Below are 13253 nucleotides of genomic sequence, written 5' to 3' on the forward strand. Positions count from 1 at the left end.
GGCAGTCACACATTGCAATCCAACTTGAGAGCATCAATTGGAATTAAAAAAGAAATAAGAACTGCTTTTGAATTGATGCTCAAGGAGAGACGGGATAAATAATAACAGGAGGAAATTTTCTTTTGAAATCCGCTTCTTTTGAAGGAATCTTCTGCTTTTAAGGTTGGTAAACTTTCTATATCTTTGAAATGATAACTGTGGGTATGAAATGAATGTAATTCATGATTTATTTGTATTTAGCGTTTTGACTTGAGAGCCATGATGCTGCACGGCATCTTTCTGTTGTCGCTGCTTTGGAGTTGTGAGGCTGCAATATTAGCAGGTGAGAATGCAGAAAAATGAATTAAAATATATTCATTTTGCGTTTTTAGAATGTGCCTAAAAAAAACATCTGTATGTGTCCTCCATAGAAACCCGTGATGACAACAGTGTTTATGACTTATTCGATCTGGTGCGGGTAGACAAGAGGCACAACGGCGTGACTTTGGTCAAAGGGGCTGACCCGTACAGCCCGGCATATAAAGTTCTGAATGCAGAATTGATCCCGCCGGTCCCTGACAACTCCTTCGGGGACCTCATCGACTCCATCCAGCTGGAGAGGGGTTTCATCCTCTTAGTCAACCTGAAACAATCCAAGAGGAACAGAGGAAGCCTCTTGACCATTGAGAAGAAAGACGGCTCAGGTCCCGTGTTGGAGATCATCTCCAACGGCAAGGCCAATACTTTGGACGTCTTCTACTCCACCGGCAACCACCAGCAGCTGGTGTCCATCGAGGAGGCTCACTTAGCCACGGGGCACTGGAAGAACATCACGCTCTTCTTCCAGGATGACCGTGTGAAGCTCTTGGTGGGCTGCGATGAAATCAACGTGTCCGAGATGGACGAGCCCATCCAGAAAGTATTGTCCGCGGAGCTGGCGGACATCGCCAGGCTCAGGATTGCGAAGGGAGCAACTCGGGATAAATTTATGGTAAGGAGTCTTCTTCTCATGGCTGCATATTTGGTGGGAACATGTCTGTTAAATATTTTATCTTCATTACAGGGAGTGCTTCAGAATGTGAGATTCGTCTTTGGGACATCCCTGGAGACCATTCTGAGAAATAAGGGATGCGAAAATGGAGGTAAGGCTTCAGAATATATTGGTTTTGCTGATTCATTACTGATATAGGATACTTATCGTTATGCAAAACTATATTATCGATTAACGGGATTGTGCTTCTACCTGCAGCTGCCTTAACTGACGTCCTGACTCTGGACAACCCAATGAACGGCTCCAGCCCCGCCATCAGGACCGACTACACTGGCCACAAAACCAAAGGTGAGATCTTCTCCAGTACTCGGTAGTATTGTCCTACGTTTCACTTCCTGTCGCCGCATTATTAACGGTTCTCTCTACTCCAGATCTACAAGCCCACTGCGGCTACTCTTGCGAGGAAATCGCAGGCCTGTTCAAGGAACTCCGAGGACTCGGTGTGGTGGTGAAGCACGTGACCAACGAGCTGCGTAAAGTGGTAAGCGCTGCAGAAACGTTCCTCGTCTTTTTGTTAGCGAGTTCCCACTGCCACTTGTCGTTGTCGTGGCAGCCCGTAGCCAAGTTCCTAATGAGAGCCATGTGAATACACAACTATGTTGCTTATACTCGCATTGCTTTACTAGAGTCAGGCTTTGTCGTAATGATTATGTCGGATGGTGATTCATTTCTGCTGGAACTTTGGCAAAGTGAAAGTTTTCCATCCTTGGTCCCTGGCTTACACCCCTCCCTTCACTTACTTTATTCCTGTTTTTTCCTGCAGTCTGAGGTCAGCGCCAAGATTCAAGATCAAATCAAGAATCACAGTAGTGTTTGCATCCACAACGGGATTGTGCACAATGATCGAGACGAGTGGACTGTGGACGACTGCACCGAGTGTACCTGCCAGGTAGGTGAAGAAACTCCGACTGCGGGTTAGGGTCTTGCCTGCAGCTCATTCTTGTACTAATCGGACTGTTCCTCCTATTAGAACTCTGCCACTGTGTGCCGAAAAATCTCCTGTCCTCTGATTCCCTGCACCAATGGCACCGTTCCAGAAGGAGAGTGCTGCCCCAGATGTGGAAATCGTAAGTCAAGGCGACCATTCTCGTCTACTTTCTGCCAAAATGTCATGTTTTTAACCCGCCTCCGCCCGTCTTACAGCAAGTGACTCTGCTGAAGACGACTGGTCCCCTTGGTCTCAGTGGACCCGTTGTTCCGTGACTTGTGGTCGAGGAATCCAGCAGCGTGGGCGCTCTTGCGATCGCATCAACAGTAACTGCGAGGGCACCTCAGTCCAAACCCGAGACTGCTTCCCTCAAGAATGTGACAAACGATGTAAGAAAGACTTTAATTGAAATTTGATCTCCCCAGCGATGAAGGATGAGGAATAATTTGTGTATCTTGCACTGGCAGTCAAACAAGATGGAGGGTGGAGCCATTGGTCTCCTTGGTCTTCATGCTCTGTGACCTGTGGAGAAGGTGTCATCACACGTATACGTCTCTGCAACTCTCCAACACCCCAGATGGGCGGCATGGACTGCCAGGGAGAAGGACGCCAAACTGAAATCTGCCACAAGTCACCCTGTCCTAGTAAGCTCAATTTTATAATCACTACATTCTCGACACAAGAACAACAAATTCATGTAATTTGTCAAACTTTCAGTCAATGGCGGTTGGGGACCTTGGTCACCATGGGACACGTGCACCGTGACATGCAACGGAGGAATCCAGAACCGTAAACGTCTCTGCTCCGATCCCGTTCCCAAATACGGGGGCAAGGACTGCGTTGGTGACGCCACCATGTCTCAAGTGTGCAACAAACAGGACTGTCCCATTGGTAAGCACATTAAATTATATCTGAATTATTTCGAGCTCACATTTGCAATCCATAACACCAAGCAATTATCTTCTGCAGATGGTTGCCTTTCCAACCCATGCTTCTCTGGCGCCAAGTGCATGAGCTTCCCCGATGGCTCGTTCAAATGCGGCAGGTGTCCGATCGGCTACAAAGGCGACGGCATCACCTGCAAAGACATCGATGAGTGCAAGGAGGTCCCCGATGCTTGCTATACATACAACGGAGTCCATCGTTGTGAGAACACAGATCCAGGTTACAACTGCCAGCCGTGTCCAGCTCGTTACTCTGGTTCTCAACCCTTTGGAAGAGGAGTGGAGCAAGCGACGGCGAAAAAACAGGTATGAATGACGACTTTGTGCTTAACCAGAAACTCTCTGTTTCTGTTTTACTAAGTTTCAGAGATGTTTTGTTTTCAGGTTTGCAAACCACGTAACCCATGCCAGGACGGTAGCCACAACTGCAACAAAAACGCCAACTGTATTTATTTGGGCGTCTTCTCCGAGTCCATGTTCCGCTGTGAGTGCAAGCCAGGCTATGCTGGCAATGGTTATATTTGTGGAGAGGATACTGACCTGGATGGGTGGCCCAACTCGGACTTGTTATGCGTGGCGAATGCCACCTACCACTGCAAGAAGGTAAACCTCAAACGACGATAGAAATTCAAAAGGCCAACAATCCATAACGAAATGACAAACCCTAACTGTGATTTTCGTCTATACAGGATAACTGCCCCAACCTTCCCAATTCTGGTCAGGAAGATTATGACAAGGATGGCCGTGGTGATGAATGTGACCACGATGATGACAATGATGGTATCCCTGATGATAGGGTGAGTAATCCCAACAGTGTATTTTATTGCTTCGACACCATGCCTTCCCCACAGACATAGCTACAAATCAGCTTTACGCAGAAATGCCACTTTTGCATTTGAGTCCAAAAAAACCCCCCTAAAATTACATTCCCTTGATATTTCCTTAGGACAACTGCCCGAGAGTGTACAACCCTGCTCAGTATGACGCCGACAGGGATGATGTTGGTGACACATGTGACAACTGTATTTTCGAGTCAAACACTGACCAGACCGACACGGACAATAACGGAGAGGGGGATGCCTGCGCTGTGGATATTGACGGTGATGGTAAGTGACCATTTACAGTTTCAAAGCTTTGCAGGATTTTAAAGAAACATTAGCTTGGTGCCGGAGGCTAACACAACGATGTGCTTCAACTCAACAGGCGTTCTGAATGAGAACGACAACTGCCCATATGTTTATAATGTGGATCAGAGGGATACGGATCGGGACGGTGTGGGAGACCACTGCGATAACTGCCCCCTCGAGCATAACCCCGATCAGGTAAGGTCAGATCTCGGCTTTACGTTATTCGTCTCTCAGCATGGCCCGATGGCGTGCGGAGAAAAAATGTCAAAGATGCGTCTGGAAGCCAAAGAGGCTATAAATTGACATTAAAGAAGGAAAGGAATGTGTCGGCCGAATCCAGCTGTGAATGAAATGTGATTTGAAGAACATGGATCTCGCTTGCATGCCTGAAACCAAGGCTCTGTTTTAAATTCCAACCAAAGAATTGTTTCTCATACTAAAGAATAACAATCTCCCAGTGTCCAGGTCATAAAACTAAGAATTCCTTTCTCCAACAGACTGACTCAGATTCGGATCTTGTGGGAGACAAGTGTGACAACAACCAGGACATTGATGAGGATGGCCATCAGAACAATTTGGACAACTGCCCGTACATACCAAACGCCAACCAGGCTGATCACGACAAAGACGGCAAGGGTGATGCCTGTGACCACGATGACGATAACGACGGCATTCCCGATGACAAAGACAATTGCAGGCTGGCCTTCAACCCCGATCAGTTGGACTCTGATGGTGAGTCACTCCTTCAGTCAATCTTCTTGATCATGTATTTAGAACATCTGTGTCTCACGATGTATATTTCGTTTTAGGTGATGGCCGAGGCGATGTGTGCAAAGACGATTTCGACCAAGACAACATCCTGGATATTTATGACGTTTGCCCGGAGAACTTTGCCATCAGTGAAACCGACTTCCGCCGTTTCCAGATGGTTCCTCTTGATCCTAAAGGCACTTCTCAGATTGATCCGAACTGGGTGGTCAGACATCAGGGCAAGGAGTTGGTGCAGACTGTCAACTGTGACCCAGGCATCGCCGTTGGTATGAAACCACCTATTCACTTAGCAACCATGTCGGACTTGGCAAAACCTAAACTATCTCCTCTCCCAACAAGGTTTTGATGAGTTCAGCGCCGTCGACTTCAGCGGGACCTTCTTCGTTAACACAGACCGAGACGACGACTACGCCGGTTTTGTGTTTGGCTACCAGTCAAGTTCTCGATTCTACACAGTCATGTGGAAGCAGATCACACAGACCTATTGGTCTCACACTCCCACACGGGCTCAAGGCTACTCTGGCCTTTCCATCAAAGTGGTCAACTCTACCACCGGTCCTGGTGAGCACCTGAGGAACGCACTGTGGCACACCGGAGACACACCCGGACAGGTGAGCCCTCAATTTGGTATAACTTGTCTTGGTTAAAGATTAGAAGATATTTTAACATCTATTGATTTCCAGGTTCGTACTCTGTGGCACGACCCAAAGAACATCGGCTGGAAGGACTTCACCGCCTACAGATGGCACCTTGTCCATAGACCAAAGAGTGGGCTTATTAGGTAAGTTGTAAACACCAAAAAATAAATCTTGACATGTTTATTATTTGAAATGATCTAAATGATTGTTTGTTTTTTAGAGTTGTGATGTACGAGGGCAAGAGAATCATGGCAGACTCTGGAAACATCTTTGACAAAACCTATGCCGGAGGGCGACTAGGGTTGTACGTCTTCTCTCAGGAGATGGTGTACTTCTCTGATCTTAAATATGAATGTAGAGGTAAGAGGAGTTCTAAAAAAATGCAGATACATGACTTTAAGTGAAAACAGGAGGGAGACTCATCTGTTTTCTTTTTTTTTTCCAGATTCGTAATGCAATGAAGACACAACCCTAGCTGAAGGACGTCTTCCAATTTGACGATACAATCCGGGCAATGCACGTTGGAGGAATGATGAGCATGTGGTAGCGTGAGGTAACATGACCTCAGGACTTTGAAAGCTAAATGAAAGTTCAATGATATATCTGCACCATATTCATATTGTGAGCACAGCTCTGCTCCGAAAAATTTGGCCCCTGCCTTTGCAGCCGAAAAAAGGGAGCCACATTTATTGCTTTGCACACCTGAACTTTGCTGGTATCCCTCTGCGGAGGACGGATCTAAGGGAAATTCCTTCTTTTCATATTCGTTTCATCCTCGAGCATTATTTGACATCTGCTGTGGACTCATTTTGAAGAAAGCAGTAGGAGAACTTTCTTTAGCTGAGGGAATACTCCCTCTCGAAGGAGCCATGGACGGTTTGGAATGACTGTAATGATTGTGTGGTTTGAGTGAATGTGTATTAGCTCCCAAAAAAAGTGTTGTTTTTTTACCATTCAGGTCAGTCACTCTTCCAAACATATTATTCAAGGTCTTCTACGTAGGGATGGCCAGTTAGAAGAAATTCTCAGGTTAAGAGCACAAAAAGGAGAGTACAGGGCACAAAGATTGTTTTTAGCCAATGATTGTTTTTTTAGGTACTAAAAAGAAGGGAGGGGCCTAATTATTGATTGGTTGGTAAGAATGCAGTGCACTGATACAACCAGCAGAGGTGCTGTTCGGTTCCAACTGTCTGAAGGAGTCAAATATGATGTCAGCTAGGGGAAGCTGAGCTACTTTGTTGCTATGACAACTCCTCCAGCTAGCATTATTCTGCTAATACAAGTTTAGAATTTTCCCTTTTGAAATATTTATAGTCCACATGCATGAGTGATGTGCCTGAGCTTGAGTGTGAATTTCTGACAAAGGAAAAAGAAAAGGATATCCTTTAAGTACAATTATTACCTCATGGATGGGTTTTTTTTGTATTGAGGCCAGCGATAGACAAACAAATCATTTTTCTTAGGACGAATTGAATGGCTTCAATTTGTTTTTTTGCAAGACTGTACTATCAGTCATGTGCTGTATATAAGATATTTTTCTAGGGGAGATGAAAAAAAAAGAAGCCCAAACAGGAAAACTTAAGACTATGTTGTGCTATGTGTATTTTCCAATGCCTTTGTTTTGATAAATTATTATGTTGAAGTTATGTCATTTTGTGTAGATATATGCTATTTAAATAATTTATCTTGAAGCGTAGCCTGGAGGAAACGCTTCTGTCTGTATAAACTCATTTGCACAGTGATATGAGGATGTCGTTTTATTTTGCTTTTCCATAAACATTTGTACCATATTTTTTACCAAAAAAAAAAATGCTGTTTATACTTGTACTTATTTTGTTATGTCAAAAGAAAAATAAACGTTTCCAAAAAAAAAAAGCAGCTCTCGTCACTTGTGGTCTTCTTTTTTTTTTTTTTTTCTCGAGGGGGGGTTGTCAAACAAAAAGTTGAAAAGTAGGATGGATAGTTCAAGACCCTGGATGTTGTATTTACTTTGATTGAGATCTCGTCCTTACAAAAGCAAAAAAGGGAGTCGAGCCGTGCTGTGTCAAGCAACTGGAATCCATTAGTTGGGTCTGCTGATGGTTCAGAGAAAGGGAGTATCCTTGGGAGTCAACAGCAGGAAAACTCACCATGAAATATAATCCACTTAAACAGCACGTTCATACAGATATGATTACACATCACACAGGCATCTTTAAAACTTTAAACGCGGCGTGTGATCAGCAGACGTTGACGAATTTAGCACGCCTAAGTGGTATTAATCTAACTTTCTGCTGAGCTTTGTTGCATTAAAATGACTAAAAAAAATGCCCATATTTCTTATTTTTATCTATTCAGCCAAGAAACAGGGGCCAGTGCTGCTTACTGTCAAATAATTGTGCCTCAATTCTTAAAAACAGTAAGCCACAATCCAATAGTGCTTTTCCACCGTCCCATTTGACAATCGTCTATAAAATTATATGGTTGGAAATTGCATAAAACCGCGCTGCATTGAATGCATCAGTCGGAACAAAACAAAATGGAGACCATCAATAGGATGGATGGATAGACGGACGTAAGGATGGAATCATTTTTGTCAATGGTCCAAGACCTAAGAGGTCCAGTTGTATACAGTGTGACAAAATTCTAGCCAAAGAACGCAGACAGTCTAAGAATGCAGCATTTACATGGAGACTTTAACACTGACTCATTCCTGCCATGTTTAGCTTACTACTTTTTACCCACAGTATAAATATGCGTCATCCCTTCCTAATAATTTATGAAAATCTTATCTTCTCATTTGTATTTACTTTGAGCATGTTTAGGTTCCTTGAGAGATAACGTTGGGCGATTACAGCTTATTACGCGGCTTTCGTCAAGGTCCGACCTCATAGGCTCCACCTGTCTGACATGTTTTTTCAGTTCACAGGAATGTGAGATTATTTCTACAGGGTCACGATGTGAGGTGAGGAGTGAGATGAACGGGGCCATAGGTGTCAGCCAGGTGCAGCCACAAACAGAAACTGTCAACACAACCAAGAATAAAGAATGTGCTGTTTGTCAATTCAAATTTCCCCCAAAAGATCTGCGATATATCATAAAATGAATACACCCGACAATCGTTCTTGCTTCTTAATCTAGAGGTCAGGAAAACGTGATATGAAAGATGGCGCGGGTTTTGACGGACATCTTGACGGCGAGGCCTCGCGTGGAGGGGGTCCGTGTTCGTGTCAAGGTTCTGGCTCGGTTTCTGTCAGCTCACATCTATCCAGCAGGCAAAGTAACTGCTCCTCACTGAGGCGCTCTGGCTCGCTCTGCACGCAGACACAAATATATAAAGTACGTTGATATGTAGCGTTATGAGTTTGACTTTTACAAGCGCTCCGAAACATACGGTGAACCAACAGCAGTCATATAATACATCTTTACATACATGTTCTTGTTTTTAACAAGAGTAGATATTATTTCAGCATCCTCCCAAAATGTGTCCAAACATTCTTCAGCAGGCTTTTGAATAATCACCACAAACTGTTCCTTGTTGTTGGATGACCCGAACTAACCATGAGTTTATTTATCATAATAATGTATGGCAGCAAAGTGGATGTTCCTTTTTCGGAATCCAAGGAAAATACACTCCTTGTTAGTGCTTGGATTTATTCGAAGTGAAAAATTTGACTGCGTAAGCAGACCTCTGGCTATGCACGTGAGTTTGCTTCAGGACCACCGCAAACCAAACGATGCGGCCAAACGTGACTGGACTGGACAAGCGGGAACACATTTCAGTCAACACCTCATACCTGGTGATTGATTGTTGCATGCAAGAAAAATCTTTTTTTTCAGGCATTTTGGGAACAGAGACTCTCCGCACTTTGCTTTTCAGCCACAGGGCCAAATGAAATAAATTATAACTATAGTTAAGTATTGCTGGATTATGAAACTATGGCTTTCTGTCACGTCAAGTGATTGTGGACACCTATGCTCGTTTTTTCCGATTCCTCGTGTTGGCCAATCAGGTCCTGCCAACCCTTTGCGTCTTGTCCAGGTGTTGTTTATTGTCTTGCCAGTTGGTTTGTATTTAGCTCACTGCTTTCATTTGGTTCTGTTTGTTTGTTCTACAGAGTCACAGTCATGTTTTGTTGGCCTAATTCTAGCACACTTGACACTGGTTGGCTAGATCTCACTTTGTACCTGGAGAATTTAATTTTATTGTGGAAGGTGACACCTGATTAAAAGTATTTGTCTTCATTTCAAAGACAGACTCATGACTAGTTGCATAATACTCCGCAGTTTGTTGGAGATCTAATTATATTCTGAGGAGCTTTTCAAATTGTTGTAACTCATCTAGCGTGACGCCCGTGCAGATGTCTTCACCGCGACCCCATCAAAGTAAAATATCACATTCCTGTGTCTCATCTATCCCGACAAGCTGCAGCTAATACTCCTCATCCATCATGTGCACGCTACCGCTGAGCGGACCACCTTGTGAAAGGTAGGAAGACTTTCACTTTTTGTTAGACATCTCCACCAGAGGATTCTCCCACTCGCTCTAAGTACTCCATAATGTAATGACAGTCTTTGGATCATTGAGGCTTGGCCTGTGTTAGTCATTTATGACCCCCCTCAATTACCCAGACACTGTATATCATTTTCTCCACATGCACACTCGGCAGACGCATTCCAATCCCGATGACCCCCCACCGCCCTCGAGGCGCTGCCACGTTTTTGTATTTGTCACGCAAGGTGCACTTGTGGACTTGACCTTCAAAATTCCAAATGTGTATTTGCGCATGCATATAAATAAAATTTACGTTTTAAGTCGACCTATTTAGAACTTAGGAGTGGCAATTAAGACATTAATCGACACAAGTGGTCAATTAGATATGTCGGTATTTTTACGCTTTGTGAATAGAGCAATAAAAGTGTCCCACTGACCGGCCATGAAATTCTTTTAAACAATGCTGGTCGTCCTGACGATGGAGAAGAACTGAAAGTTCAGAGGGGTTGCATGGACCCAAAGAAAATGCATGGATGGGGTCGTGTCGAGTTTATTTTGTTCTGTGACTTTGCTCGTAATTCATCTTGGGCGTAGTAGAGTAAAATGGACGTTTGCGCCGTTGTGGGAGTAAACACATCTAACGAGATAAGCAGTATAAATATATTTAACGTGTTTATGAATATTTTGAATATATTTTCATTCAGTCCCATCACCCTTAATTTCCTACAAAGATATAAAAATGCTTCCAATGCTGTGACTGCAAAAGAACTTGACCTCTTCTTCCTTTCCCTCCATATTACGAGGAAGGCCAAGGCTGTTTGTAATGTCTGTCTCTTGTCTACAGAGCCAGATAATTTTAGAAAAGTCTTTTCAACAGCTTTCAATCCAAGACTTTAAAGTCTGCGTATTCAATTCAGAGCAGACCACAGGAGAGAAAATGGCAGGAGTTGAAGTTTCCAAAGAAAACACACTCTCCGTGTACATTCTTCCGGACAGAACCCGTCTTCCACTGAACTTATCGCGAAGACAGGAACATGTTGAGTCTAAAAAAAGCTTCACAAGGAGACAGATTAGAGAAGCAGAAGGTAACATTTTAGTCCCAATTCTCCAAGCATCCCAATAATGCTGCCTTTCAGCGTTTTCTCTACCACCTGCCATCCAGAACCAGAACTAGTTTTGTGTCCAGCCGCTAGACACAAACCATACGACCAGAGGCTCCCATGCATGAAGTCATTTGTCTTTCCACCTCCTCTGACGATGAGAAACTTTTGTTTTCTGTTGACAAAGAAATAGCTGGTGACCTTACGGGATGAAACTATCCAGTCACACTTTGGGCGGAGGTTAAGTGAAAGGCGCGGTAGTTTCGGGGCGACTCACTGTTTAGCTCCTGTACACACATAGAAGGGCGCAAATTGGGTTTATACAAATTACGAGGAGCTCGGCTTTCATGGTCACTGAGTCGAATCAAATAAGTGGACTTAATGGTCCGACACACCCCTGGGGCCACTTGCACTCGGCGCAAAGGGCAATATTCGATCCATGTGCTCTGCTCTACACATGTGGAATTTCTTACAATGAAGGCCAACAATGCTTTCTTCATTAGCAAACGCCATGAGATCATCCAAGATGGAAAGATGTCAATTGTCAAGATGAATGTGTAGAGAACCGTATTGTTTTGAAGAAAGTTAGTTATTGTCAAGAAGCCAAGACACCTTGTCCTCACTTCACCTCAGTAATATTGAGCAATATTTCACCGCAGGATCCTTTCATATAAACGGGCTTTCCACGCAGAGTTTGAGCCACATAGTTGTGTTACTGGCTCAGCTTTAGTTCAAAACAGAGAATGATAAAATATCTTACAACCACCACAATCCACTGGGCGACCCCCCCCCTGGGCGACACCCCCCCCCTCCCTCCCGCTCAAGACTTTTTTTGCTTTGTCAGCAAAATAACTATTGCATTTAGTAATCCCTACGAATTGTGCTATTTGAATAAACAAATAAAACTCCAAAAGCTCAACAATGAATTTTCATTCACCGAGCGGCCATGATGGAGGCATACTTTTCTACATCCATTTCTAGGTCAGAGGTCAGCACAATATTACAAGTGAATCTCATTCGACCGTGTGGGTTTACTTAATATTGTGACTTGGTGACAGCTGTATTATTTATATTTGCACTGTCTGAATTATGAAAGCAAAGCAGCATGATTTTGGCTAACAACAGAGAATCAGTGCAAACAATGACAGGATGATTGATGATGTTGGGCTAATTATGAGTAAGACCCTCTTTGGAACCGTCCCACCTTACAGTAAATGGTGGGATTGTTCTTTCCAGTTGATGTAGGAGCACAGCCAGATGAAGTTGCAGGGAAACTAGCCACGTAAGGTCAGTTCTTTGGAAACTCCTTGGAAATCTCCTTTGTCTGGAACTGTTTGCTTTTTTGGGGGGTTGCCTTTATTTAAAGAGGAATATGTTATCAGTGACAACAGTCAACAATCTCTTCGTCATGGAGTCGAGCGTTGGTGCAGATTGTGAGCGGGATTTAATTCAAGTAAATGTAGGTCAAACATTTTTTACATCCGCAATGACGATAAAAATCAAACAATCGTTTTCATCCCAATGCTTAGTTCACTTTTTTTCATTACAGGGCAGCGGTGTCTTAAATGAATGCTGTCATTTTGCAAATTTCTGCTTAAAGAGTCAGTGTGGCGCCGTACAGATGTGTGTGTATATAATAAATAAATGAAACATGACTCTTGAACAGTCAAGAGTATCTAAAACGGATGTTGGAGACTAATAAAACTCACAAGGGACTTTATTGCTGTGTTTTCATTATACTGGGCTCATTGCAATAGAATTGCTTTAAAATAACATCTATAAAATTTCCACAGCTTATTCCAATAACGCCACAAAATCATCAGAACAATCAAAAGAGTAGTCGTGGATTTTAATATACTCAACTGCAAAGGAATTTTGGGATAAGTCTAGATGATTTTAAAGTTCTAGTGTTATAAAAGCTCGAAAAAGATCAAGGTTGAAGAATTACAGCACACCTATCAACCACTTTTTAAACACTGGTTGAAAATAGTTAGTTTGGTGGGCGTGGTTCTGTCTCATTTAAATGCTAAAATACAACTTTTGTTACCATGACAACCGGGGACAGCACTTGGGTATCGTGACAAAGTGAGGGCAACTCCGAGAATTTTCCGACCCCCCCCCCATCGTGGTATTTTTCAAATTGTCAACCAGCAACAAATCTAGTGACTTTTTATAGTGTTATTGAAAACTTCTGAAGACTCAGACACTCCCACTACCCAGGCAGGAGATGTTCAGCCCTCC

The 13253-nt window shown here is 43.5% G+C and overlaps 2 protein-coding genes across 3 annotated transcripts in view; one reads left to right on the top strand and one right to left on the bottom strand.

Moving 5' to 3' along the window:
- Positions 1–7020, top strand: LOC133169489 (thrombospondin-1-like). The gene is made up of 22 exons (XM_061301732.1): positions 1–162; positions 241–322; positions 411–970; positions 1043–1121; positions 1229–1318; positions 1402–1511; positions 1794–1919; positions 2001–2097; positions 2174–2347; positions 2426–2602; positions 2676–2849; positions 2928–3208; positions 3287–3505; positions 3592–3699; positions 3849–4008; positions 4106–4224; positions 4527–4761; positions 4839–5066; positions 5140–5411; positions 5484–5581; positions 5659–5798; positions 5884–7020. Exons 2-22 carry the CDS (start codon positions 259–261, stop codon positions 5889–5891), a joined length of 3519 nt encoding a protein of 1172 aa, XP_061157716.1. The 5' UTR covers positions 1–162; positions 241–258; the 3' UTR covers positions 5892–7020.
- Positions 6987–13253, bottom strand: part of fsip1 (fibrous sheath interacting protein 1) — a 19805-nt gene continuing 13538 nt past the window's right edge. For both annotated transcript variants that reach the window (XM_061301735.1, XM_061301734.1), the window contains one exon: positions 6987–8731. In XM_061301735.1, the coding sequence (XP_061157719.1) occupies positions 8648–8731 (84 nt within the window). In that variant the 3' untranslated portion in view covers positions 6987–8647. The remainder of the gene's footprint in view (positions 8732–13253) is intronic.

Source organism: Syngnathus typhle, linkage group LG16 (assembly GCF_033458585.1).
Source record: "Syngnathus typhle isolate RoL2023-S1 ecotype Sweden linkage group LG16, RoL_Styp_1.0, whole genome shotgun sequence".
NCBI classification, from domain to species: Eukaryota; Metazoa; Chordata; class Actinopteri; order Syngnathiformes; family Syngnathidae; genus Syngnathus; species Syngnathus typhle.